The sequence below is a fragment of the Oncorhynchus mykiss genome, chromosome 9 (assembly GCF_013265735.2).
Source record: "Oncorhynchus mykiss isolate Arlee chromosome 9, USDA_OmykA_1.1, whole genome shotgun sequence".
NCBI classification, from domain to species: Eukaryota; Metazoa; Chordata; class Actinopteri; order Salmoniformes; family Salmonidae; genus Oncorhynchus; species Oncorhynchus mykiss.
The window spans coordinates 38,250,452-38,278,364 of NC_048573.1; the positions used below are offsets into that span (position 1 = coordinate 38,250,452).

At 45.3% G+C, this 27,913-nt stretch overlaps 1 protein-coding gene across 2 annotated transcripts in view; it reads right to left on the minus strand.

The window, feature by feature from the left end:
* LOC110532012 (cadherin-4) overlaps positions 1-27,913 on the minus strand; it is a 388,116-nt gene that overhangs the window by 197,737 nt on the left and 162,466 nt on the right. The window contains exon 3 of one of the 2 annotated variants that reach the window (XM_036987924.1): positions 12,683-12,706. The exons of the other annotated variant lie outside the window; for it this stretch is intronic. Coding sequence (XP_036843819.1) covers positions 12,683-12,706 — 24 coding nt within the window. The remainder of the gene's footprint in view (positions 1-12,682; positions 12,707-27,913) is intronic. 2 annotated transcript variants of the gene reach the window in all.

Sequence of the window (27,913 nt, forward strand, 5' to 3'; positions counted from 1 at the left end):
GTTTATTAAAATAATGATGAACACTTACCACGCTGCATCTTGGTCCTCACCTTCTTCCACCAACGGTCGTTACAAAGGGAGGGTGGGAAGGAGACCTCAGGTGAATTCACACTCGATCAACACTTTTAATCGTTATCCCCTCTTCCCTCATCTTCACCTTACCCCTCCTCCAACTCCTCCGATTTACACACTGCTCCTCCCCTCCCTGCCCATGTCAGATGATAGTTTACCTTGGCTGGTGCTTCTCTCTCCCCTCTCTCTAATGCAAACATGATCCCCCACCTTGGTAGAATCCTTTTAGCTGAATCCCCAGTAAAATCCAGGAGAACATGGGAAACCACTGGATCCTGGAGGAGCTCTGTCTGTCTACCTCCAGATCCCTCTCCCTGGGATCACCCCCCACCAGGGAAGGAGGATAAATCCTTGAAATTTTTGGATGTTAGGAGAAAGCAGGCAGGGAACGCCATGGGGCCTGAGGTGGAGAACGTTCTGGGTTACAGTGGCTACACCATGGAACGGGATAGTTAATCACCTGATCTCTCTGGGTGCGTCCCAAATTGCACCCTATTCCCTAAAATAGTGCATTCATTTTGACCAGAGCCCTTTGAGCCGTCTTTCGGGATGGGACGTTAAACGGGTGTCCTGCCTCTCTGTGGTTACTAAAGATCCCATGGCACTTATCGTAAGAGTAGGGGTGTTAACCCTGGTGTCCTGGCTAAATTCCCAATCTGGCCCTCATACCATCATGGCCCAGCTTCCAATTGGCTCATTCATCCCCTTCCTCTTCCCTGTAACTATTCTCCAGGTGGTTGCTGTGAATGAGAATGTGTTCTCAGTCAAATGACTTGGTGAAATAAGGGTAAAAAAAGAAAAGATTTAAAAAGCAATTTAAAAGGAGTGCACCTGAAAGGGAACAGGGTGCCATTTCTGATGTAGACTCTGTGTAGGAATGCTTCCTTGTAGGAATGTCATTACCATGGTTGACTGGTGCGATATGCTAATATCAAGTCTCATATGCACAGTACATGCACAGTGGCTTACTGAACACAAAATTGTTCATGTGGCTGGATTATAAAAACTGTTGAGTAACTATAATGCTAAGTTGTTTAACTTCTTGGTGACAGCCCGGATGAAATGCATGCCCAAATTCAACTGCCTGCTACTCATCCACAGAAGATAAGATATGCATAGTGTTAGTCGATTTGGATAGAAAACACTCTGAAGTTTCTAAAACTGTTTGAATCATGTCTGTGAGTATAACATAACTTATGTAGCAGGCGAAAACCCTGAGGACAAACCATTCAGATTTTTTGTTTGTTTTGAGGTCACTCTCTTGTCAATGAGCTTTCATTGGGAATTCAGATTTCTAAGGGACCTTCTTGCAGTTCCTACCGCTTCCACTGGACGTCACCAGTCTTTAGAAATTGGTTGAGGTTTTTCCTTTGTGTAATGAAGAAGTAGCCCTGTTCGAAACGAGGGTCACTTCAAGTGTACTGTTAGATAGAGGCGTGTTTTCTTCCTGTATTGAACACAGATCATCCCCGTCTTCAATTTTATCGATTATTTACTTTATTTACTTTACTAAAATACCTAAAGTTGTATTACAAAAGTAGTTTGAAATGTTTTGGCAAAGTTTACAGGTAAATTTTGAGATATTTTGTAGTCACGTTGCGCAAGTTGGAACCGGTGTTTTCCTGGATCAAACGCGCCAAATAAATTGACATTTTGGATATATATAGATGGAATTAATCGAACAAAAGGACCATTTGTGATGTTTATGGGACATATTGGAGTGCCAACAGAAGAAGCTCGTCAAAGGTAAGGCCTGATTTATATTTTTATTTCTGTGTTTTGTGTCACGTCTGCGTTTTGTGTCACGCCTCTATTTTGTTTACGGAGGTGCTCTCCTCAGATAATAGCATCGTATGCTCTCGCCAAAATGTATTTTTGAAATCTGACATGTTGGCTGGATTCACAACACGTGTAGCTTTAATTTGGTATCTTAAATGTGTGATTTCATGAAAGTTTGATTTTTATAGTAATTTATTTGAATTTGGCGCTCTGCATTTTCTCTGGCTCTTGGCCAGGTGGGACGCTAGCGTCCCACATACCCCAGAGAGGTTAAGAAAGTAAGAAATGTTGGAGTAGAGCTTTAAGGGGAGAATGCTGTTAACAGCGAGTTTTTCTTCCAGGCTCAGGTCTCCTGTTCTGCTATGCAATGTTCCAGACCCCAATTTTCTCCCAGACCCAGGCTCATTTTCCCTGTGCTCGCTGGTGTCGGGGAACAAGTGGGATTTGCATCGTCAATGTGGTAATAAAACCCCTGGACTGAATCAGAATCAGCTCCTCAGTTGAAAAGAAAGAGGTAGCTTGAGAGAGAGAGGAAGACACAGCCTTTCTCTTTTCTCGGCAGGTGCAGTCTGTCAGAAGGAAAACTATCCATCTATGTTTCTTTCTTGCTTGTTTGTTTGCCATATAGTGTTTGTTTGTCTGTGTTTCTTCTTCTTTGTTGGTTCTCTCCTGAAGAGACTCCAGAACTATCCATCTGCCTGTGTTACCGTGGTGACATCCCTTTGAGCGGCTGACGAGGCAGCGTTAGAGAACGCAACAACCGGAGAAGCAAAATGCCAGCCTAATTAGCGTGACTGCGGAGCCGGCGGAGGGTGAGACTCGTTATGGGCACAGCTCGCTATGATGTGTCTGCCCATGAATATAAACATTTTACATAAGACAAAAAAAAGCAAGCACTTCTAGTAGTTCAAGGTAACCAACTAACATGCCGGGTGGTGTTGATTGGGTCATTTGGTAAAAAGTTTGCAAGACTCCATGTGTGAATTTTGTTTCTGTGCATGACTGACTTTGTTATCTAGGTGTGGATGTGCAGTGTGAGTGTGTGAGATGGTGCTTGAACACGTCTGCTCTCCATGCTTCTCACATACACTCTCCCAGGATACTGCCTGTGGACTCCAAAGTAGAACGTGAAGTATCCATCAACCATCTTTCGTTCCTCTGCCTTCCTCTCCTCTCCAGCCTACCCTCCCACGACCATCCTGCTGGGCCAATCCAAGCTAGCCCGGGACTGGCTTCCGAGCCAGGCCCACACCGGAGCCTCCACGCTGGGTACAATATGGCACCCACCTCCCCTGCACTGCCAGCATGCTGGGGCTGCCCCTTCGACTGTGGCGTCCCCCAGCCCTAAGCAGACAGAGACGTATGGCAGCTCTAACTCACTCGGGGCGGGCAAGGATAGAGGGAGACATGGAGCGATAGGGAGCACAGGGGGGGGGGGGGACATGTTGTTCACACATGAAGAGAGTCATTAGCCTCAAGGGATTGGCTCTGTTCCCACCACTGACATCATCCGTGGCTGAAGAGACAACACCGAAACAAGATCAACAACAGCAGTGAGGTGAACGTCAAAGTCACATCCCCCAACCAGGAGACAATGGCCCAATCGAAGGTATACATACGCCTTCATGCCCGCACTTCGACAGCCTCCCTGTCTGACATTGAGACAATAGGCTTGATGAGTTGTAGTTTGTTTTTGTGAAGTCAATTACACTGATTGTGCCAGTCCTCTTGCCTCAAAACTCTCATTGCCGTCTGCTCGTCGCAATCACCAACCGCTACCCCATGGTGGGAGGAACACAGAACAGCAAATTAACTTGGCCCGGCCACAAAAACCCTCTTAAATGTTCCCCGTTGAAACTTGGGAGAGGGAGATTCAGCCAGAGAGATTTGTGATCGGTCTCTATCGTTCCATTTTCCTCTTACTTTTATTTTCTATCCTTTGCGGTTTCTGTCAGAGGCAGGCAGAGAGAAATGTTTCCAGGCCCAGACAGGCTTAATGAGGAGGACAGGTAAGTCTGGGAAGGTTGTGTGTGTTTGTGTGCGTGCGTGCAAAGGATCTCCGCTCAAGTCTGAAACGCTTGTGAGTCATGAGGTAGCCAAGCTCGCAAAGCGCACCACGGGTCTCACCCCCCAAAAACAGGAACAGGCAGCCTGTCAGACTGCAGTCATTTCCCCAGCTGCAGCAGCTCTAACTCCTTAAATCACACAGACGTGGGCATCATCTGACAAAGTGGTCTTTGGTCACCCTGTCGAGGGTGCCGTTTAAACTCCTCCCAGTGTTGGACCCTATTATCTGGGTACGAGGGGGGTGGGTTCAGCAGAGTCAGACCTGCGCTGACCCCTCTCTCCTCAGGGCCTCAAACGCAGGCTCGAAAAACAAACAAGCCAAAATAATCCACACCGGCATCTCTCGTCCTAGGGGTCCCGAGGAGGATGAGCAACCGAGCAGCACGGTGAGCGCACAGCGGAACGGCACACGGTGGTAAACAAAACCAGGACGTGTCCACACATCCTAACTCAACCACAACGGCTCCACCCTTCGGAACACTCTCTCTATGAGCTAGGCTTCTCTTGGCACGGGAATAGGTGAGAGACTTGGCTAGGGGCCCACACGTTGGCAGAAGCGAGCGTGCATTTCAATTAAACACCTTCTTCAGCTGCGCCAGAAGGAGGATCTTCTGAGAGGAAGTTCGAACAGAAAACAGGTAGAGAACGAGAGCGAAGGAGAGCGAGAGAGAGAGAAATAAAGGGAGAGAGAGAGACAAACAAATGTAATAATATGATATAGGAATGGAATGCAAGGCAGTATCGGTATGTACTGAAAGTAATAGTGGAAGACGTGTGAGAGAGAGAGAGAGAGTGTGTGGTGGTGGTGTGGAGGCTTGGAGATCACTCTGCTCCCTGTGTAAGTCGACAGGTAAATTAGCATCTTCGGCTCACAGGGCAAGCCCTCCTCTGCCTCCTTTCCCTCCGACAGAGGCAGCTTCTTGACCCCTACCATATCCCCTGTCGCTCCTCGCCACCGCATTGGCGTTTAAACACACAGACACTTTCACACTTCTATTTATAGACACACACATAGGCGCACGCGCTCTCTACACTCTCCTGAACAAACATGTAAACACAGACGGGAAATGTTATACTGCATGTGTTGAATTCCAATTAGCGATAACTTCCCTGTAACTTTCCTTCAGGTTATATGGGTCAGAGCCATTCTTGGGTCCTCCAGTAATATTTCAGGAAGTTGGATGACTCTGAGCAAGACCCAGTCAAAAAAACTAAACTAATCAAAATGGTCAAACCCAGTGCACGTCTCGTCATGTGTAGAGCTGTTTACATGTATAGTCATCCAGGAGAGGGCTACACTCTTAGAAAAAATGTTCTATCTAGAACCTAAAATGGTTCTTTGGCTGTCCCCATAGGAAAACCCATTGAAGAACCCTTTTTGGTTCGAGGTAAAACCTCTTTGGGTTCCATGAAGAACCTTTCCACAGAGGGGTTCTACCTCTGTAACCAAAGAGTGTAGATCTCCCCGATACAGCTTTCTCTCTCTCTCTCTGTCTCTGTCTCTCTCTCTCACTCTCTCACTCTCTCACTCTCTCACTCTCTCACTCTCTCACTCTCTCACTCTCTCACTCTCTCACTCTGTGCCCTTGATGCCATGTTGGAATCATCAATTAGAACAGACTGGGGGGCTGGGTGTTCGGCTGAGAGTGTGCGGTGCGTGTGAGAGACTATATATGTGCCTGCCTGCCTCTCTGTCTGCCTACCTGTGTACTCCTGCATGTTTTTAGTAGCATTAGTATTACCACATATCTGAGTGTCAGTCTGCGGGCCGTATGACTGATTAATCTTATCATTCAACGCTGACAGGCTCCACAGAGCCAACAGAGTAGCATCATTGATCTCCTTTACAGGGACCCGGGGCCTTGACTTCATTAGCCCTGTTAGTGCTAAGCTGCTTTACCATGCTCACGCCTGGTTAAGCCTGCACAGTGACACACACACACACACACACACAGATAAACGCAGAGAGAGAGGAGGGGAGGAAGATAGAGAGAGGAAGCAAAAGAAGAATGAAAAGAAGAAGAGACAAAGGGAGCTAACGAGTCAGTTTGAGGGGAAGTGAAAGAGAAGAGAAGGAAGAGGCTGGCGATAAAGTGTGAGCAAGGGAGAAGGCGATAAAGTGTGAGGGAGAGAGACCAAGAGAAAGAGAGAAAGAAGGAGTTTAAAGTGTGAGAGTGGGGTAAGTGAAGGAGAGAAAGTGACAGAGGTATAGAGAGGGCATGGAGCGTGTGAACCTGCAGCTCTCAGAGGCCAGGGAGGGATAAAGCTCAGTTTGCTGTTTGAATGAAGGAGGCTTTCTGCAACGGAGCGATGAGCAGCCGAATCAATTAACTTGTGTTCTGATTAATGAATTATCACGCTGGTCCATCGGCAGCCTGAGTACTTAGCCCGGCTTCCCCCGCGAGGCTTTGCTGTGTTGGAAAATTAGCTTTGACCTCTGCAGTACACACAGAAACACAAAAAGACACACGTGTGGATGCACGGACACCCACACATACATGCACAGTCGGGCAAGGCCTTATGTCCTCTAGAGAGTTCTGTAAATTAAAATGTCTTTTAAGTAAGTTATGATGAATAAGGAAATGATTGCACAGCCATTTTGTTGATGGCGATTTGACGTACAGTAATTCCTCTTTCTTGTTCCCCTTTTCCCTCCTTACACCCATTCATCCTCTCCTCCTGCCTCCCTTCTCCCTCACCCTCTCCCTCTTTTCCTCCTGCTAGTGTATGGCTTCGGCTGGTTTAACTACGCCCACAGCTCCCCGAGGATGGGCCATGACGGATGGGCCTGCGTGAGATTCTGATTCGATTCGGCCCATTTGATCAATTTATCGCTGTCATTTTGAAAATGAAATTAGAGGAACGTCTCCCAGAGAGTGTTTTTCCAGCACAGGTGCCATAAATATACTTAATTTGGCTCTTAGAAAGGAGGGATAGAGAAAGAGAGAGAGAGAGAGAGATGGAGTGGGGAGGGAGGGAGGGAGAGAGGGATACAGAGATAGAGACCGATAGAAAGGGAGAGAAAGATATTTTCTCTGTTGTGATGATGAGTGTGTCGAGGTGAGAAGAGTTTGGAGGTTGTCCATCGCAGTCCTAGGGAAGGAAGTGTAGAGGTCATTCAGCTACTGAAATAGCACACTGCTAGGGCCAGTAGATTTCTGCAAAAAAAAAAAAGATAAGATGGCTACACTAAGCCATCCAAAAATGCATGTGTGCTAACCTACCAGATCAACACTGCCATCGGAAATAGACAGCCGGAGCATCTGACGGAGCGAGGTTGATGAGTGGTTGACGCTGCCAACACACACATACAAGCGAGAGATAAGGAGAGACGAGAGAGAGATACAGTGCCTTGCAAAAGTATTCATCCCCCTTGGCGTTTTTTTCATATTTTGTTGTATTACAACCTGTAATTTAAATTGATTTTTATTTGGATTTCATGTAATGGACATACAGAAAATAGTCCAAATTGGTGAAGTGAAATAAAATAAAAGTAAAAAAAAACGGCATATGTATTCACCCCCTTTGCTATGAAGCCCCTAAATAAGATCTGGTGCAACCAATTACCTTCAGAAGTCACAAAATGAGTTAAATAAAGTCCACCTGTGTGCAATCTAAATGTCACATGATCTGTCACATGATCTCAGTATATATACACCTGCTCTGAAAGGCCCCAGAGTCTGCAACACCACTAAGCAAGTGGCACCATCAAGCAAGCGGCACCATGAAGACCAAGGAGCTCTCCAAACAGGTCAGAGACAAAGTTGTCGAGAAGTACAGATCAGGGTTGGGTCAAAAAAGATACCCAAAACTTTGAACATCCCACAGAGCCCCATTAAAGCCATTATTAAATCATTTAAATAATATGGCACCACAACAATCCTGCCAAGAGAGGGCCACCCACCAAAACTCACGAACCAGGCAAGGCGGGCACTAATCAGAGGCAACAAAGAGACCAAAGATAACCCTGAGCTGCAAAGCTCCACAGTGGAGATTGGAGTGTCTGTCCATAGGACCACTTTAAGCTGTACACTCCTCAGAGCTGGACTTTATGGATGAGTGGCAAGAAAAAAGCCATTGCTTAAAGAAAAAATAAGCAATCACGTTTGGTGTTTGCCAAAAGGCATGTGGGAGACTCCCCAAACATATGGAAGAAGGTACTCTGAGACTAAAATTGAGCTTTTTGACCATCAAGGAAAATGTCTGGCACAAACCCAACACCTCACGTCACCCCGAGAACACCATGTTTTTCATCGGCAGGGACTGGGAAACTGGTCAGAATTGAAGGAATGGTGGATTGCTGTAAGTACAGGGAAATTCTTGAGGGAAACCTGTTTCTTTCTCCAGACATTTGAGGACAATGACCCTAAGCATACTGCTAAAGAAACACTCGAGTGGCTCAGGGGGAAACATTTAAATGTTTTGGAATGGCCTAGTCAAAGCCCAGACCTCAATCCAATTGAGAATCTGTGGTATAACTTAAAGATTGTTGTACACCAGCAGAACCCATCCAACTGGAGCTGGAGCAGTTTTGTTATGAATAATTGTCAAAAAACCCAGAGGCTAGATGTGCCAAGCTTATAAAGACATACCCAAGAGACTTGCAGCTGTAGTTGCTGCCAAAGGTGGCTCTACAAAGTATTGACTTTGGGGGGGTGAATAGTTACGCACGCTCAAGTTTTTATTTTTGGGGGTTTTTATTTCTTGTTTGTTTCACAATAAAACATATTTTGCATCTTCAAAGTGGTAGGCATGTTACAACCCCCAGGTTGTAAGGCAACAAATTCCAGGTTGTAAGGCAACAAAATAGGAAAAATGCCAAGGGGGTGAATACTTTCGGAAGCCACTGTAGAAGAGTTGGATTGTTGCATAGGCACACTGTATTACTTATACAACTAATATAAGTACCGGAAATGAGACAGGAGTAGAAATTAACATAGGTTTTTGTTTACTCCCAACTGCGCAGTGGTCTAAGATACTGCATGTCACTGCAGTCCCTGGTTCGAATCCAGGCTGCATCACATCTGGCCGTGATTGGGAGTCCCATAGGGCGGCGCACAGTGTCGTCTGGGTTTGCATATAATTTTTTTTACAGTCTTTATCTTTAAATAAACATATATATTTTTTAACATAACAGTTATCTTAATGTTACAGTGGCAATTTTCAGAATAACCTTTCCTGAACTAAGGAAGGGTAGACTACCTCAGTTCCCAGACTTAACCCTGAGGTGTATTCTGCCCCAATGTCAGAGTTCAGTCTCTGAACTCAATGTTCAACCTTTCATGGGGTCGTCTTTCTCTTGCAGGGTAATGACAATGTACAAGTGAGTCTACAGTCACATTGTCTCTGAGTCTGAGTGGTGTTGGTGTATGGCCAAACTTGGTTGCAACAGTACCTCATATAGGTGAGCCTGGAGTATTTTCCATATTTGTAGGTTGCTGCAGTGGATGTTCAGGTGCTGGCACATAATTGTGATAGGTCTCCAGTAGCCACGTGTCTCCTCAAGATGATGTTCTCTGGCGTGTGAACTGTGTAGGACAGAGGGCCTATTTGTGCTACCACTGTTGCTGGTATCCCCTTTGGACCTTTGCAGTAGTTCCGAGCAAGAACTCTCGCTCCAGCTCTGAAGCTTCTGTCTGTAGCTTTGCTCCGTCTCTCCACTTCTCTGTTGTGTATGTAAAAACCTGTTTAGTCTTTGGAGGTCTCAGGATGTCGAGTCGCGTGCGAAGCGGTCTTTTCATCATGGCTGACGTGGGTACCACTTTGGTTGTAGCATAGGGGGGGATCGTTCTGTAGGTCAACGGGAAGGTGTTTAGGCGCCTGTTTCCTTGTGTTGATTTTATAGCTTGCTTCATTGTCTGCCTGATTCCATGAATGACCTGAACTCTTCAGACACAAGTTGGTGGTCATTATTGCTATTGAGTTGCGTTGGCAATCCCAATCGACCGAAGATTGACCGTAGCTCTTCGATGGTTCTCTCTGCTCTTCATCAATGCTCTTCATCAAGTGCTCTTCGTCAATGCGACCTCAGGCCATTTGCTGTCTGGGTCGACTATGACTAAGGACATACAATCCTCCAGTGGGCCCGAAAAGTCGACGTGGACTCAATGTCAAGGCTCCTTCTGGGAAGTCCCATGGGTGTAGTGGCGCTAGCTGAGGCATGTTCCGCATCTTTTGACATGCAGAACGCGACTTGGCCTTTTCTTCAATAGCTGTGTCCAAGTCTGGCCACCAAAGGTCTTCGCACCATGCCACAGTGACCTGAATGGTGTTCAAGCACCTGCTTTCTCAGTGGCTGCAGTATGATGATTTGAAAGTCCCGGTGACAAGCATCCAGAATGATCCGTGAGCTCGTTTCTCCTCACCAGGTAAAGCTGTCCGCCAGCTCTCCTCCCCAGCACAAGGTGACAATGTCTATGATCTCAGACATCACTGGATCAGCGGGGGTAACCTTCTTCACTTGGGCTGACGTAACTGGTGCGTTCATCACTTCCTGGAAATAGAGGATTTCAGCCTGGGAGTGCTCAGTGTGTGCGACAGGTAAGGGAAGCCTGAAGAGTCTGTCTGCATTGCAGTTCTGCTCAGACCTGTACTAGATGTCGTAGTGGTGACCAGAAAACTAAGACCCATTGCCACATGCGGCTGGCTGCGAGCAACAGAATGTGGGGAATGTGGGGGGTGGTTGACCAAAGATGGTCCATCAGCAGTGCGAATCGTCATCAAAACAGAATCTGTTGGAATTCCTTAAATCTTTTGCAACCCTGTGAATTTCCTGGCACTTTAGTTTGATCTTTTCCAGCCATGTGCGCCATAGAAAAGCTGGGTGGTTGCCTTTCACGGAGTAGAGTGGTAGATTTACCTTCTGTTTGTTGAGCTCCACTGTAACATTCACACTTCCTCTCACCGGTGTGCGTTTTCGGGCATCATCTCCATCGGCTCTGCTGCGAGCTGATGTAGTTTCTCCTTGTATACAGCCACAGACAGCATTGATACGGCTGCTCCAGTGTCCACTTGCCCCCGTTCTGCTTTTTCCATCCTGTAGCAGTGTTACCCATAATCTGTGTTCATTGTCTGAAATGGACAAAACATGCTCCCTCTGTGTGCTCCACGTCATGCACTTTCTTTTTGTCACTTCCTGAAGTCGCTTTTCTTTCATTCAGCCATTTTGTTTGATTCTGTCTTTTTTATTTTTTTGGCACTTAACAAAAAGTCTTGGTCTGTAATATTGACAGAGTATTTGAGTGCGCTGTGTAAATGTTTGAGGGAGAAAGGGAGTATGTTACAAGAAGGTGTAACAGGTTTCTGCCTGGGTTAGCACAGCTGTAAAATGCCTAGATTGGTGTGTCACACACACACACACACACACACACACACACACACACACACACACACAGGCCTTATTTATGTGTCTCTCCTTCAGCAGCCGGCGTATGGGATTGTGTCTGTAGAGAGATGATGTACACCACGCTAGCCTCTGTTCCCGCTCCACATCCATCAGACTACACAGCACAGCCGCACCACATCACTTAGCTTTATAGACCCGTCTGACAACCCACACACGCACACACACGCACACATGCACACGCACGCACACACCGCACACACGCATAGACTCGCACGCGCACATACTAAGAAAAGCGACGTGTGTCCGTCCGTGTCTGTTACCGCGGGTGTACCGAACGTGAAGTATGTGAGGATGTCAAGCACACTGCATAGTTGGTATGGCTATGTATTGTAGATCAAGTGCATTTGAGAGTGTACTTAAAGCCAGTGTCACTTCATGTAGCCGAGTTGCCAAAAAAAACGTCTCTCCTGAGAAAACAAAGATGCCATATTATACACATAACAATACCTTCATTAAAGGACAAAGTGTGCGGCACAAAGTTTGAACAACGTCAAGTGTATCAACTGTAAAGCAGCACGGCTGATTGTCTATTGTCCTCTCATCCAGTGCAATCACACAGGACACAAGCTTGGGGGCACACCCTCCGCCATCATCTTCATTACACAGAGTAGAGGGATGAAATGTCCCGATGCATACACCTACACTGTGCTGCCACTCAAAATAAGCCCCCCGGTCCTGTCCACAATGTCTGCTTCCACTCTGATCATTATCCCCCCCCAATCAAAACAGACAGCGCCAGCCCTCCCTCCCTCCCACCCGCCAACCGTACCCCACCTCGCAGTTATACTGAGGAGCACAATCACTCTCTCCACCCGCCCCCACACATTAACATACACAAGGCTTTAACTGTGCTATGACTGATGAGATACACAGAGAGGAAACATTACAAAAGAACGTTATGATTCTGAGCTTGCCGATGAGTCGTCGGTGATGCACATAGTGTGGATGACATTTCTCATGTAATGTATAGAGCGACGCTATTGGCTATATGTGTGGGTGTGTGGGGACCATGCTATCCAGGGACAACGCTATTGGCTATATGTGTGGGTGTGTGGGGACCATGCTATCCAGGGACAACGCTATTGGCTATATGTGTGGGTGTGTGGGGACCATGCTATCCAGGGACAACGCTATTGGCTATATGTGTGGGTGTGTGGGGACCATGCTATCCAGGGACAACGCTATTGCACAGAACAGTAACCTTGACTCCGCATCGCTAACACATCAGGGCATAAGTGTTGATAAACAGTACTTGAGAACACACACACAGCTGCTGCTACACACACACACACACACACACACACGCACACATCTCAAACAGCGGAGGAAACACAGGTGACTGATTATGTGTTGCCTTACCTTTCCGCGATGACACGGTGGTATCTGCAGATGAAAGGGAGGGAGAAAAAAAGAGAGTGTTAGGAGTTGACAGGCTGTTGTCTCTGAGACACATCAAATGGCGGAGATGACAGCGGCAGTCGGTGATTGGTTGGGAGGGGGAACAATGTCGTGGCCCAGATGGGGAAACCAAAAGGGGTTCTCTCATCTCAGCCCTCTAACAGCACAAGCACCCCACTTCAACACGCACACACACACTCAACCACTACTGTTGCCTTTGAACGATCTTGTGGAGGGAAGGAGGGAGGGAGAAAGGTAAAGAGGAGAGGGAGGTAGACAGAGCGAACGAGAGAGGAAGACACTGGGCTAAATAAATTGAGGCCTTGAGAGTGAAGAGCAGAGGATGTCTGAAATTCCCAGTCAACTGCGATGCATTATACAAGTTACTGTGAGTGGAGGTTTCTCATGAGTAGAGCAATAACATCTCGGCTCCTTGAGAGACTGCACAATCTGAAAACATTTCAGGATTTTTCCCCTGGGCCTAGGGAGGCACTTCGGACCAATAAGGTGGGGAATAATATTATTTTAGGGGGGGGGGGGGTTGTAGAGGCTCTCTCTTCTTAATGGACGGTTCCAAAGTGCCACAACAACAGAGGGAAGAGTAGGAGTGAAAATGGTACATTTTGCTTATTGTTCGCATAAAATATTTACCGCAAGTCTGTTTGTAAAGCTCCCAAGGTTTCATTTTTACGTGATAGACCTCTCAAGTCGGGAGGACTGCGAAATTAAATCAAGTGTAAAAACGTGTTTCTGTTTCACTCTCAGTAGTCCAAATCCTTGAACACATTTGTGTACTGGCCGGATGCCCAAGAAGCCCAAACGGCCGCAGACAGGGGAAGCCTGTAATAATTGAATCCGGGGTGGATTTGCGTCGGGTTGGGCTAAAGGGGAGATATAATCTACTGCTTTGCCTAATTGCCAGAATAAAGATGGCCTCCATTGTTGCGTTTGGCATAGATCAAAGCAGCGCGGCGTGCGATCGGGCATTGGGTTTTAAGGCTTTAGCTGCTTTTTGTTTGGCGAGGTGTTCTGGGGGATTTGGGCCAATATTCCCCCGCTGGTTATTACACGCGTCTGACTGTCTGTTACGGGTAGCTTCACAGCAGTGAGACATTCCATCATGCCAACTCTACCGTCGCCATTGGACAAACCGGGCAGCCATGAGTGCTGTGGATTTAAAACGGTCTCCAGATAAACGGTGAAAAATAAAGGCTGTATCTTGTTCACTGTAGGACTTGACACGGGGCCCCACAACATCACCACTCGTGACAACAGGGGCAAAACAGCGCCTTTACTTCTTAAAGGCGGCTAGAGAAATTTGGCTCCAAAAAACTACCGCCGCACTGTCGAGAGCGTCCTGACCGGTTGCATCATGGCCTGTTACGGGAAGTGCTCCGTCCACAACCACGAGGCCCTCCAGCGGGTGGTGAAGAGTCCATGTTCCCACCCATTCAGCAGTGGTGTAAAGTACTTAAGTAAAAATACTTTAAAGGAACACATACGTCGTTATTTGTATTTTACTATTTACATTTTTGACAACTTTTACTTCACTATATTCCTAAAGTAAATGATGTACTTTTTACTCCATACATTTTCCCTTACACCCAAAAGTACTCGTTACATTTTGATTCACACAATTCACACACTTATCAAGAGAACATCCGTGGTCATCTCTACTACTTCTGATCTGGCGGACTCACTAAACACATGCTTCGTTTGTAAATGATCTCTGAGTGTTTGAGTGTGCCCCTGGCTATCTGTACATTTAGAAACTGTGGCCGTCTGCTTGGCTTAACGCCAGGAATTTGAAATGATTTAAACCTGTACTTTTATATTATAGTATATTTTAGCAATTACATTTACTTTTGATACTTAAGTATTTTTAAAAGCAAATACTTTTTGACTTTTACTCAAGTAGTATTTTTCTGAGTGACTTTCACTTTTACTTTAGTCATTTTCTATTCAGGTATCTTTACTTTTCCTCAAGTATGACATTTGGTACTTTTTCCACAACTGCCAATCAGGACCTCGACTTGAACGCTGCCTGAGGAAGTACCGCAGCATCAAGAACCCCACGAGCTGTTCACTTCCTTACCGCCGAACAGACGGTATCGGAACATAAAGGTCTGATATCAACAGGCTCAGAGACAGTTTCTATCTGCAAGACCCCCTGCACTGACTCTCCGCACCTTAGCACACACGCACTCACTCACGCACATACCCACACTGACATATAATCTACACACTCACGCACACACCCACACTGACATATAATCTACACACACACATGCACGCACGCACGCACGCACACGCACACTTGCTGCTACCAGACTCTTTACTATTGCTAATACTTCTGTATTAAATGTATTAAACAATGAAACAATTCCCCCTTCCCTGATACATGTGTAAATATCGGACTATAAATTGTGCCTCCCTGTGTTATACTTATACTAAAATGTCTATTCTATTCTACTGAGACATTTACTTTATGTTCCTGTTCTTATATCTTATTGTTTCTTATTGTTGTTGCATCGTTAAGAAGGAACCTGCAAGAAAGCATTTAGTTGGACAGTGTATCCTGCATATACGTCTAATACAACTTGAAAATTGTTATATCTCTCCAATCCCTCATTGAAAGAGAGTGAACTTAACCACTCAGAAAGAGAGAGAGAGAGAGAGAGAGAGAGCTCTATATCCAAGTAGAAAATATCTTCTAAAATATGAATGTAACTATCATATTAATGAAAACAGAAACACAATGTGGACTCTGTTGGTATCTCAACCCGATCGTCCCTCGATTCACTATCTATAATGCACAGCCACTATTTGACGCTCCACTTCTGGAAAGTACTCATGCGATCATGTGGAAGAAGTGATATGCAGTTTAAAGCCCTCAAAACAGACAGACGGCAGAACAGCAGTCTGTCCTCTACACACACGTACGCGATACGGAGAGTGAATTACTCGTCCCACACGTGAAAACCGGTGTGTTTTTATCATTGTGAATAATTACTTTAGAGTTGCTTCATCCATTTTTGGACTCCTGAATTAATGATATGTACCCATTGATCCTTGAAGAATATAACTTCTAAATGCCTCATGAGCTCATTAGTTCAACAGTCACACCCCATCAGATTTACGCCAATGTTTGTAAACAAAGCCAACGTAAACAAACACTACAGTACACAGCCTCAAAACATGGTTAAAACTATAATGTTGATATCTTCAATGGGCGGTCCTTGCATCCATAGCTCTGTCTATGACTTTAAGAGTGGTTACATTTCTCCAGCCCCTACCCCTCAGCTTTTTTTTTGACAGAAACAGGGGCGAAGAGAAGGCTTTGGTATTGTTCCAATGGCAGTGGAGCAGGTGGACAGCTTCAAGTTCCTCGGTATCCAAATCACTGAAGACTTCAAACGGTCCTAGCACACACGCGCAGTCATGAAGAATGCGCGATAGTGTCTCTTCCCCCTCAAGGAGGTTGAAAAAGGTTTGGGCATGGGCGCTCAAATCCTGAAAAGTTTCTACAGCTGCACCATTGAGAGCATATCGACTGGCTGCATCACTGCTTGGTATGGCAACAGCACCGCCCTCCATCGCATGGTGCTACAGAGGGTTGTGCGGACAGCCCCGTACATCACTGGGACCGAGCTCCCTGCCATCCAGGACCTCTATATCCACTGTTCCTGTGCCATCATTGTAGATTAGAATTTGTTCAGAACTGACGTGCCTAATTAAACAAAGGTTAAATAAATAAAAACAATTAAAAACAGGCGGTGTGAAAAGAAGGCCTGGAAATTCGACAAAGACTCCAACCAAGCACACACAAACAAGCTGCTGCTACTCTGTTTATCTTATATCCCGTTGCCTAGTCCCCTTACCCCTATACATATCTATCTCCATCACTCCTGTATCCCTGTCCCCCTACCCCTATACATATCTACCTCCATCACTCCTGTATCCCTATCCCCTTACCCCTATACATATCTACCTCCATCACTCCTGTATCCCTGTCCCCCTACCCCTATACATATCTACCTCCATCACTCCTGTATCCCTGTCCCCTTACCCCTATACATATCTATCTCCATCACTCCTGTATCCCTGTCCCCCTACCCCTATACATATCTACCTCCATCACTCCTGTATCCCTGTCCCCTTACCCCTATACATATCTACCTCCATCACTCCAGTATCCCTGTCCCCTTACCCCTATACATATCTACCTCCATCACTCCAGTATCCCTGTCCCCTTACCCCTATACATATCTACCTCCATCACTCCAGTATCCCTATCCCATTACCCCTATACATATCTACCTCCATCACTCCAGTATCCCTATCCCATTACCCCTATACATATCTACCTCCATCACTCCAGTATCCCTGTCCCCCTACCCCTATACATATCTACCTCCATCACTCCAGTATCCCTATCCCCTTACCCCTATACATATCTACCTCCATCACTCCAGTATCCCTGTCCCCTTACCCCTATACATATATACCTCCATCACTCCAGTATCCCTGTCCCCTTACCCCTATACATATCTACCTCCATCACTCCAGTATCCCTGTCCCCCTACCCCTATACATATCTACCTCCATCACTCCAGTATCCCTGTCCCCCTACCCCTATACATATCTACCTCCATCACTCCAGTATCCCTGTCCCCCTACCCCTATACATATCAACCTCCATCACTCCAGTATCCCTGTCCCCCTACCCCTATACATATCTACCTCCATCACTCCAGTATCCCTATCCCCTTACCCCTATACATATCTACCTCCATCACTCCAGTATCCCTATCCCCTTACCCCTATACATATATATCTCCATCACTCCAGTATCCCTGTCCCCTTACCCCTATACATACAGTGCCTTGCGAAAGTATTCAGCCACCTTGAACTTTGCGACCTTTTGCCACATTTCAGGCTTCAAACATAAAGATATAAAACTGTATTTTTTTGTGAAGAATCAACAACAAGTGGGACACAATCATGAAGTGGAACGACATTTATTGGATATTTCAAACTTTTTTAACAAATCAAAAACTTAAAAATTTGGGCGTGCAAAATTATTCAGCCCCTTTAAGTTAATACTTTGTAGCGCCACCTTTTGCTGCGATTACAGCTGTAAATCGCTTGGGGTATGTTTCTATCAGTTTTGCACATCGAGAGATTGACATTTTTTCCCATTCCTCCTTGCAAAACAGCTCGAGCTCAGTGAGGTTGGATGGAGAGCATTTGTGAACAGCAGTTTTCAGTTCTTTCCACAGATTCTCGATTGGATTCAGGTCTGGACTTTGACTTGGCCATTCTAACACCTGGATATGTTTATTTTTGAACCATTCCATTGTAGATTTTGCTTTATGTTTTGGATCATTGTCTTGTTGGAAGACAAATCTCCGTCCCAGTCTCAGGTCTTTTGCAGACCCCATCAGGTTTTCTTCCAGAATGGTCCTGTATTTGGCTCCATTCATCTTCCCATCAATTTTAACCATCTTACCTGTCCCTGCTGAAGAAAAGCAGGCCCAAACCATGATGCTGCCACCACCATGTTTGACAGTGGGGATGGTGTGTTGCTTTTACGCCAAACATAACGTTTTGCATTGTTGCCAAAAAGTTAAATTTTGGTGTCATCTGACCAGAGCACCTTCTTCCACATGTTTGGTGTGTCTCCCAGGTGGCTTGTGGCAAACTTTAACCGACACTTTTTATGGATATCTTTAAGAAATGGCTTTCTTCTTGCCACTCTTCCATAAAGGCCAGATTTGTGCAATATACGACTGATTGTTGTCCTATGGACAGAGTCTCCCACCTCAGCTGTAGATCTCTGCAGTTCTCTGCGCTTTTAACGGACCTCTGAGACTATCACAGTGCAGGTGCATTTATACGGAGACTTGATTACACACAGGTGGATTGTATTTATCATCATTAGTCATTTAGGTCAACATTGGATCATTCAGAGATCCTCACTGAATTTCTGGAGAGAGTTTGCTGCACTGAAAGTAAAGGGGCTGAATAATTTTGCACGCCCAATTTTTCAGTCTTTGATTTGTTAAAAAAGTTTGAAATATCCAATAAATGTCGTTCCACTTCATGATTGTGTTTGATGTTGATTCTTCACAAAAAAATACAGTTTTATATCTTTATGTTTGAAGCCTGAAATGTGGCAAAAGGTAGCAAAGTTCAAGGGGGCCGAATACTTTCGCAAGGCACTGTATCTACCTCCATCACTCCAGTATCCCTGTCCCCTTACCCCTATACATATCTACCTCCATCACTCCAGTATCCCTGTCCCCTTACCCCTATACATATCTACCTCCATCACTCCAGTATCCCTGTCCCCTTACCCCTATACATATCTACCTCCATCACTCCTGTATCCCTGTTAATATGGTATTGAAAGACTTAATAATAATAATTTCCTGTATATTGTATGCTTACTTCCTTATTTCATATTCTTAATTTCAGTTTTTTTGTTGTTGTAATACATTGCTATTGATTATTGCATGGTCGAGTTTTGAGTTTGCAACAAAGGCATTTCACTGTACTTGAAACTTGAAATGTGTGTGTTTTTACCATTGTGAACAAATGGCTACTTTGACAGCCAGGATAACCAAGATGGGGAAGAAGGAAGCAATACTGCTGTAATGATAGTGATCTTCCCCAGCAGCAGCTGGAAATTATCCGATGACAAAGCGTAAACGCTTTTCCGTCTTAACACACGTCAATACGTGGCATGAAAAAGCCCCGTGATGGCTTCCTGTGTTCAGATAAATATTGGGCTGTTTGGAAGGTAAAGCTCTTTTTTTCCCCCTCAGACCATCGATTGGCTGGTTTTCTGCCTGGTCGCTGGTGGCTTAGATGGATTTGGAGGCTAATATCCAGTGAATATGTGTGTGGCGTTTTGATGCGGCTGCACGCCCAGCACTACACTCCTGTGGGTTTGGTATTATGTATTCGTCAATACAGTGATCCCAGTCATCCCACTCAGTCGCAGGCTTATGCAAGAACAGCTAACGCCAGCCCTGAAACGCCCAATAACCTGCCTGTAACGGAGAGACAGACTGCATGCACGGTAGTGGTGGACACACACGTGCGACATGACAAACACACGCAGCTAGCTTGTAACTCTCAACCTCTTTATCTTTCTCTGTTGGTCTTTGTGCGTCTTTCTCTCAGCAGGACGGGGAGAGAGAGACAGATAAATATTGTGAAGGTTCAATACTATTGTTTCTTGTTTTTGTTGTTGTTGTTGTTGTTGTGTAATACTACAATGATAAGACACAGGACAGTGGTCTAACAAAGTGACTGACCTAAAAAGCTAATCAGGCATTGGCTGGAACACGCGTGTTGACATGTGCAACACTGATCAGCCATTCGGATCAAGGGATTTCGATGCAGTTATTTTCTCCCCCCCCAAAAAAAATCGATGCATTTTAATGGGCTTGTTACGATGAACAACAACAACAGAGAGAGAAGAAGAAAGAAAAAAAACGGAGTAATATTCATTGTCAACCAGGATTACTCCTCAGTCCTGACCTATATATCCGCTTGTCTTTCTGCCCGGTAGAAGGCTACTCAAGTCTATTGTTGAAATGGCTATTGTTCCTGAACGCAAGATCAGACTCAAGTGTAGTAAAAGTGGCCTCGTGGAAAGAGGGAAACGTCCCAAAAATATATAGATTTTCTAAATCGTTCCAAAACTCATAGACCAAAACCATGAGGTCTGAATATTATTATTATTTTTTAAACATTTCAAGAGAAACATCCTCTTTCTCTGCCTGGAATGCAATAAGGAGCCGTAGCTGGAAATGTATCAATTTGCAGCAGAGATTAAAAAAAAAAAAAGACTTCAGCCACACCCCTGAGAACTCATCTCTCCCAGGCCTAATAATAGTCAGCAGTTTTGGAGAGCTGGGTTGTTGTGATTTCAGGGGTTGCTGGAGGCGTGTACAGACTGACCAGAAGTGAGAAGGTCTTTCTCTCTCTGATAATGATAGTGACAGCAGACAACCATTTTAAGGGAACATAAGCCTCAAAATTGCTTTTTTACAGCTCTGGGTGTGAATCTCCTTCACTCTCTTCTGCCCTCTCTGTTCTTCCCTCAATTCATATTCCTTGCTTTCCTTTTCTATCCTCTGTCTACATTCTCTCTCTTTCTTCTCTGCCTTCTGCTCTCCCCTCTTTCCCTTCTCCTGTGCCCCCCCCCCCCCCCCCCCCCCCGTGCTCAGTCAATTCCCCTCTCCTCTTTCTCCCAAAAGCACTTTATAAAAGGAATGCTGGGGCTTCCTGGAGCTTCACAAGAAACACACAGCAGTAGACCTGAAGGTGCACAGTGTGTGTGTGTGTGTGTGTGTGTGTGTGTGTGTGTGTCCAGAGGATAGTGCGTGGTCATTGTACAGTAGCTGCATCCATCTGAAGCAGGTAAACTTGAGATGGATCCAAACCTACCGTTGTCTTCTGAAGCATCCCACCAGTTCCTTCTGTTCATTATGACATGTTGTAACCAGACTAAACCGTGGACGCGTGATGATTGAAAAGGGCTGGTAGTGTGTTGCTTTTGAAAGATGGTATGTTTCGAGCCATGTTGCTACTGAGGGGGTCCGCCTGGACTGCTTATACATCACAGACAGTGAGAGTGAATTAGAGTGCATTGGAAAACTGTCTCCCATTGACCTCTTTAAGTTGTGGCCTTCTAAGAAGCTGTCCTGGGAATAGCTTTAATTAAAGCCAGAAATTGGGTTCGATTTTTATACCCCTCCTGAACTGAAGAATCCTCATAGCTAATCACCACTTCATCAAGACAAATGAAAACCATATCGGCCAAGATGAACGTGTGTGTGTGTGTGTGTGTCAGAGGCATGTACAGGACTGCAGACATAAACAAACGCAGCTGTCCTCAGATGATGAAGCACTACAGTGATATATTGAAGCTTTAATGTAATTAGGATAAATTCCTCTACAGTGGCTTGCCCTTACTAAATCAACCCCATTCCACCTGAGTGAACCTGGCCATGCTGACACCACATCACTCCCAGTTATGAACCCACACATTGACAGATGGTGGCCCCCGGTCACACTTGACCTCTGACCTGGAAGTTAATGAGTCCAATTGAGCTGGTGTCGTGGCTGCTCATGTCCGTGATGTAGTCCCATAGGCTGGTCCTATAAGACCCTACAGAGTCGTATTAGGCTTGTTCAGCCAGGTTTCCCTTGGGGGGGGGGGGGGGCTCCGCCGCGTCACTCCAGTTCATTATCGCTCTATAAGGAAGATCTTGGGATGCTAAATACACCTATGCTTTATCAAAGGTGAAAAAGTGTCTTGTGTGTTTGTAGCGAGTCTCTGGAGTTGCAAGACCACTGGCTGGGTGTGTCAAGTCACTATGGTGGGAAGATTCTTTCAACAGGCAGAGTTTCCGGCAAGTGTCCCAGCTATTGGGTAGTCCTCTTGGTATGTTGTTGTCTTTTTAACCTTTTGCGTCCTCTACGCCTTTCGTTTTTCACCAGCTCAGGTATATACATGCAAGACAGGTTTCTACTCCATGCCAATAAGTTTCCTGAGGCAGTGTGCCCCTTAAGATCGTAAACACGGGAACACTTGCAGTCTCACTCTGTCTCGCTCTCTCTCTTCTCCATGTCGTGTAGTTATTTTAACAAACGTCTTCTGGGTGAGTTAGCAGCGGTAGCTAGCGGGCTTGTTAAGACAAGAGGGAGAGGCTGCTGATGTTGGGTCATGATCCCGCCTGATGCATGTTGCTCCCCCCCCCCCCCGTCTGCTGAGAGAAAGGTCAGCGCTGCTGTTATTCTCTACTGACGGAGAGCAGGCTGCAGGCGGCCCACGCAAACAGGAAGACGTCACCTTTTTACAGGAAGCTCTGGATTACAGCGCTGAAGAAAGTTCACCGCCACAGAGTTGACACTACTTCAGCAGCGTGCACATTCATTATTTCCCCCTCAGTCTTTGCTGAATGGGAGTGTGTCGAGAGAAGTGGGTGCTATTTGCACTGTACTCACAGTGCTCTTTGAAAGCACACACAGAGAACGGAGGTAGTCTGGTGCGTCTGAGCGTGAGGTGAACATGGGTGTCAGGCTGTACTTTGCCCCTCTATTGTCTAACAAAGCATTAGTGCTCATGTAGAAAATAAAAAAGTATCACCGACTCGGACTCCCTTGGAAAGGCTAAAGGAACAACACAATTTGCCACTAGGCATAATAATAATCATTTAGCAAGCGGTAAGTAACAGATGTCTTTTTTTTTCCCCCTCTCTTTCTCTATCCCCCTAAAACACCGGCATACAATGACATAGTGTTGGTAAATCAAAATGCTATTAAAGCCCATACCTTCCCTCTTTTAAAGAAAGGAAGAGAACAGGAAAGTAGAGAGCGTAGCAGCGTAGTAATTAGCAGTGAGTTAGGGGGCTGTGTAGCCTGCGCTCCACTCTATATAAGGCTCAGTGCCAGGTAGAGAGTAGAGAGAGCAGCGCTCTCGCTCTCTCTCATTATGTACTAATGACTTGTCTATTAATGAAAATTGAAAACATTTATTTTGCTAGCGCTACGGGTTTCGACTGGATTAATTACTACTGCGATGGAGGAATGAAAACACAAAGTGCTGCAGCGCTAACTAACCCGTGTGTATTGCTCGCTAGGCAACTGTTCGATTCTCACAGGTGGCAACGGGCCCTCTTGAGAGAGCAGAGACGGCATTTGGCAAGCCGGGAAGCTTAAGTCACACAACAGACAATGGTTTTCTGCTGTCCCCAGAGGAGAAAAAGAAAGGGTTCAACCGAAATGTGTCTTCCCGCATTTAACCCAACCCCTCTGAATCAGAGAGGTGCGGGGGGGCTGCCTTAATCAATGTCCACGTTATCGGTGCCCAGTGAGCAGTTGTTGTTAGGGGTTAACTGCCTTGCTCAAGGGTGGAACGGCAGATTTTTCCACCTTGCCAGCTTGGGGATTGGAACCAGCGAACTTTCGGTTATTGGCCCAATGCTCTACATGCAAACCGCAAGGGTTATACCTTGAACCAAAATGTTTTTTCAATGGGGACAGCCCCAAAACACTTTTGGAACCCTTTTTTCTAAGAGTGTAGGAGGGCCATAGTGGGGAGTACAAATACCTAAACACACCCACCAACACATAGAATAAATGTTGTGTTCTGTGTTCAGCCAGCAGTGTTACACAATATGGCAACTATAGTACCTCAAAATGTTGATTTAATACAGTGAAACATAGTAGAATGGCTCACAAACATACAACCACAAACACACTCGGACACACACACACACACACAGTAACTCACTCCTTCTGTCAGCTGAACACACACACTTTACTGCAGCGATAATTGTGGCGTTTAGCCGTGGATTCCAAACTAATTACATCGCGATGCGCCCAGACACTGAACACCTTTCTATTCTCACCCACAGCTCAGGCTGTCAATATCAATAGCAATCTGTCACTGGTCACGGTCGATAGCAATAAAAAATAACAAAGGCGACCCGGACAAATTTAATAGTTATATAAAAACTCCAATAGCTTCAATACAATTCAAGTCCTTTGGTTCTAGGAGGTGAAGATTTTGATCTGAGGAGATGCCACATTTCATGTTGGCCAGGGTAGGCTGACAGAAAGAGGGAGGGAGAGGGAGGGAGAGAGAGAGAGAGAGAGAGAGAGAATAAATTGGCCGCATGTTCACAGCATCTTCCCAAATAAATAGCCAATATAAATAAACAAATAGCAGCGTTGTGGGAGTAATCTAATTTCCATCTGCAGATTTTTCCCTCAAATGGTGACCAGAACTATTCTAACAGTGTCCTGATTTCCCAGCGGGCTCTCCTTGGAGAGGTCAGACAGACACAGGAGCAGAAAGAGAGTGTGTCTCTCACCCACAGCAGATGGTCCTTGATCAGATATTAGAGGCTGGGCAGCCAGGTCATATGGCCGTAGGCACTCTGCCCTGCCTGGGGGGAGAATGACCCCTTCACTCACTCACTCACTCACTCACTCACTCACACTCTCACACTCTCACACACACACACACACACACACACACACACACACACACACACACACACACACACACACACACACACACACACTGATGCGGATGCAGGCATACACACTCAAAACACATGCACACACTCACTCACACACATGGCTCCAGAGGCAGATGGGTGACTATGTGTGTTCCAGCCAGTACGGTGGGACATTGGAGCAGAGACAGTCTGATGCCCTTCAGCCTGTTATCTGTGGAGGGTGGAGCACAGCAAAGAGACACAGACTCAAATATGAGGCCTTATTACAGTACTATTCATGGGTTGCATGTTTCGTCATAATATTGTTTTGAATGTCCATTTTGGACTGATGTCCGACTGAGCATTCTACTCAACGCATCGTCAATGAGCACTGATGAAGATTGCATCAAAAGTGCATTACAGTGGCTTGGAAATATAATGACATTCAAAAGGACCTTTTGTCATAATTTTGATGTTGCCAGATTGACTTTAGATACAGTATAACGTCAGCTAGCTAGCTAAGATTGAGAGGAGGCCTTAGCTAGCCAAGGTTAGCATTGCTTATTTTCTTTATAAACTTTGCTAGCAAATGACGACATGATAATGCTGGCAAAGTTGTTTCCTACTAAATATTTGACTACTTTAGCTGTGTCATCATTTAGACAAAGCAGTAGGTAGCCTCCTTCCAGAATGGCTGGGCTTATCAACCTTTTAGGCCACCACTAAACATTCATAACAATGGCATGACACAACCGAGTGACGGAGGTGGAACCTATGAATACACTCACTTGTACTGCACCTTTTAAAATACTGCCCTGAGGCAATACTTCCTAGAAAGAAGCTGTCCTCTTCCGTTTGGAGGAGGACATAATTGTTTTCTTCTTCAAATCAAATATATTCCACAGAAAATTCAGATGAAGCGGAGAGAATGTCAATGTCATTTTTTTTTTTTTTTTTTTGCTCTCTTTTTCAACAAAATAATAAATACCAGGAGACTAACCAAATCCTACTTAGCCGAGGCTGAATCATCTAATGGCACAACTCCCTTCTGCCTCTCGTTATCTCTCTCTCTGCTTCTCGCCGCGTGCAATGGGAGAAAGCCGAGAGAATAAACAAGATGCACTTCATTTCATTTATTCTCTCCCCTGTGACAAATGCAGATGAAAATGCTAGGGCTTCCAATGTGACCTTCAGTCACAGCCGTCTTCCATCAGTCATCTCCAGCACCCGCTGATCAAATGGTACAGCCACCCCCCCCCCCCCCCCCCCCCCCCCCCCCTCCTCTGCCATCCTACTCCTCCTCCCCCCTATTCACCGACTGCCATCCTGATGTTCCTCCTGTTCCTCCAACTGTGTCAACTACCACAGCAACTATCCTCTCTCCTCTAGATCTTCCTCTCGCTCCTCCATAGGAGTAGTATTGGACGTCTGTCTTTCTGTCTGCCTGTCTGTCTGTCTGCTGGGTTTAGACTATGACTACATGCTGATTCTATATAAGGCCCAGTGGTGGTTTTCTAAAAGTTTTTTAAATATTTTTTTACCTGATTTGTGTTTATTTTTTTCCTCTTTATCCCCCTGAATCAGTGGTGATGAGTGACTACGTTACAGCTAAGCCTTCCATGATTAGAGCATTCACAAGAAACAATAGTTTAAGAGTGCCTACTTTCCCGATTATCATGCCTCTGTTCAAACGGGTCCTGAATCATCTCACCAGCCCAAACCCCCTTAACCTCGTCTACACGCATGTCATAAATATAAAACCCCTCTGTTTCTCTCAATCAAAATGTATTGTCTGACGTGAATACAATGGTTAAGTGTCCACTTTGCTTAATATTATGGTTTTAACTCGATAAGCTCTTCATACACCCCCAACCCATTTCCATGTTTCTAATACACAAAAGGCCTCAGTTATCCTCAATCACAGGTAGTGTCTGATAGAGAAAGAGTGCTCAGCGCTACAGTATCAAATCATTTTTTACATGGACATTTCTGGTAAAAAAATAAATAAAGGCAACAACCCATTGCTGATACATGATCTGAATAAGTCATACATAGTTACCCATTATTTGAGTTATCTAATCCATTTCGACAGTTTGTAATTGTTATTCTTCAGTTTTTTTTTGTCGTATCCTCTTCTGTTTGTTGTGTAGTAAATATTTCAGTTTTTGTGTTGAGTCCCATGTCTGAAAATGGATATAAGTACAGCTTGGTTTGAACTGGGAAAAACGGCCAACTGGGGCCTATTTCCCATGGAGAGACTAAGCTTGTCCATTATCTGAGCATAAGGAATTGTGAAATATATGGAGGGGAGAGCGGGGTAAGTTGAGCCAAAGGGGTAAGCTGAGCCACCATTGTTTCTTGGGAAACCATACACAAAATGTATCATTTGACCAAATATTTAGGTCATCATTTCATGGAGTCTGGTGAAGGAAGAAACCACATGGAAAGCAAGGTAAGCCAGTTAGGTGCCCACATTTTTGTCTCAATCACATTTATTTATTGTGTTAGAAGTTTCATGACGCTTCTTATCTAAACCAAAGTAGAACATTTAAAGATTGTTCTATACATCAGTTGGGGTCTCTATAAGCTTCAAAATGAGGTCCTAAACCTAGCATGAAAGTGCATCCTTGTAGCTGTGTGGGCCAATACAGTCAAACGTTTGCCTTGGGGTAAGCTGAGCCAATGACCATGAGGTCAATAGTTGAGCCGATGGCAAGTTGAAAAAAAGTCAGTGCTTTCTTCACAAGCCTAAAGCAAGGAATTATCACTGGGATACAGGGCCTGGCCTATGTTAAAAGTATTTTGTAGGTGTTAAGCCTGTGTTAAAATATGTTTCAAATGATTAAAATACTCAAGTGATTATGATTGTGTTGAATTGCGTTTGGGAAATAAAGATAGACATGGTTTTAAAAAGGTAGTGGTCATATTTCATTCAGTACAGAAGTTTGTAGGCGGCTTAACTCGCCCTGTTCCGTGGCTTAACTCGCCCTGTTCCGTGGCTTAACTCGCCCTGTTCCGTGGCTTAACTCGCCCTGTTCCGTGGCTTAACCTGTTAGAGCTCTAGGGGCGCTATTTCATTTTTGGATAAAAAACGTTCCCGTTTTAAGCGCGATATTTTGTCACGAAAAGATGCTCGACTATGCATATTCACACTCTGAAGTTTCAG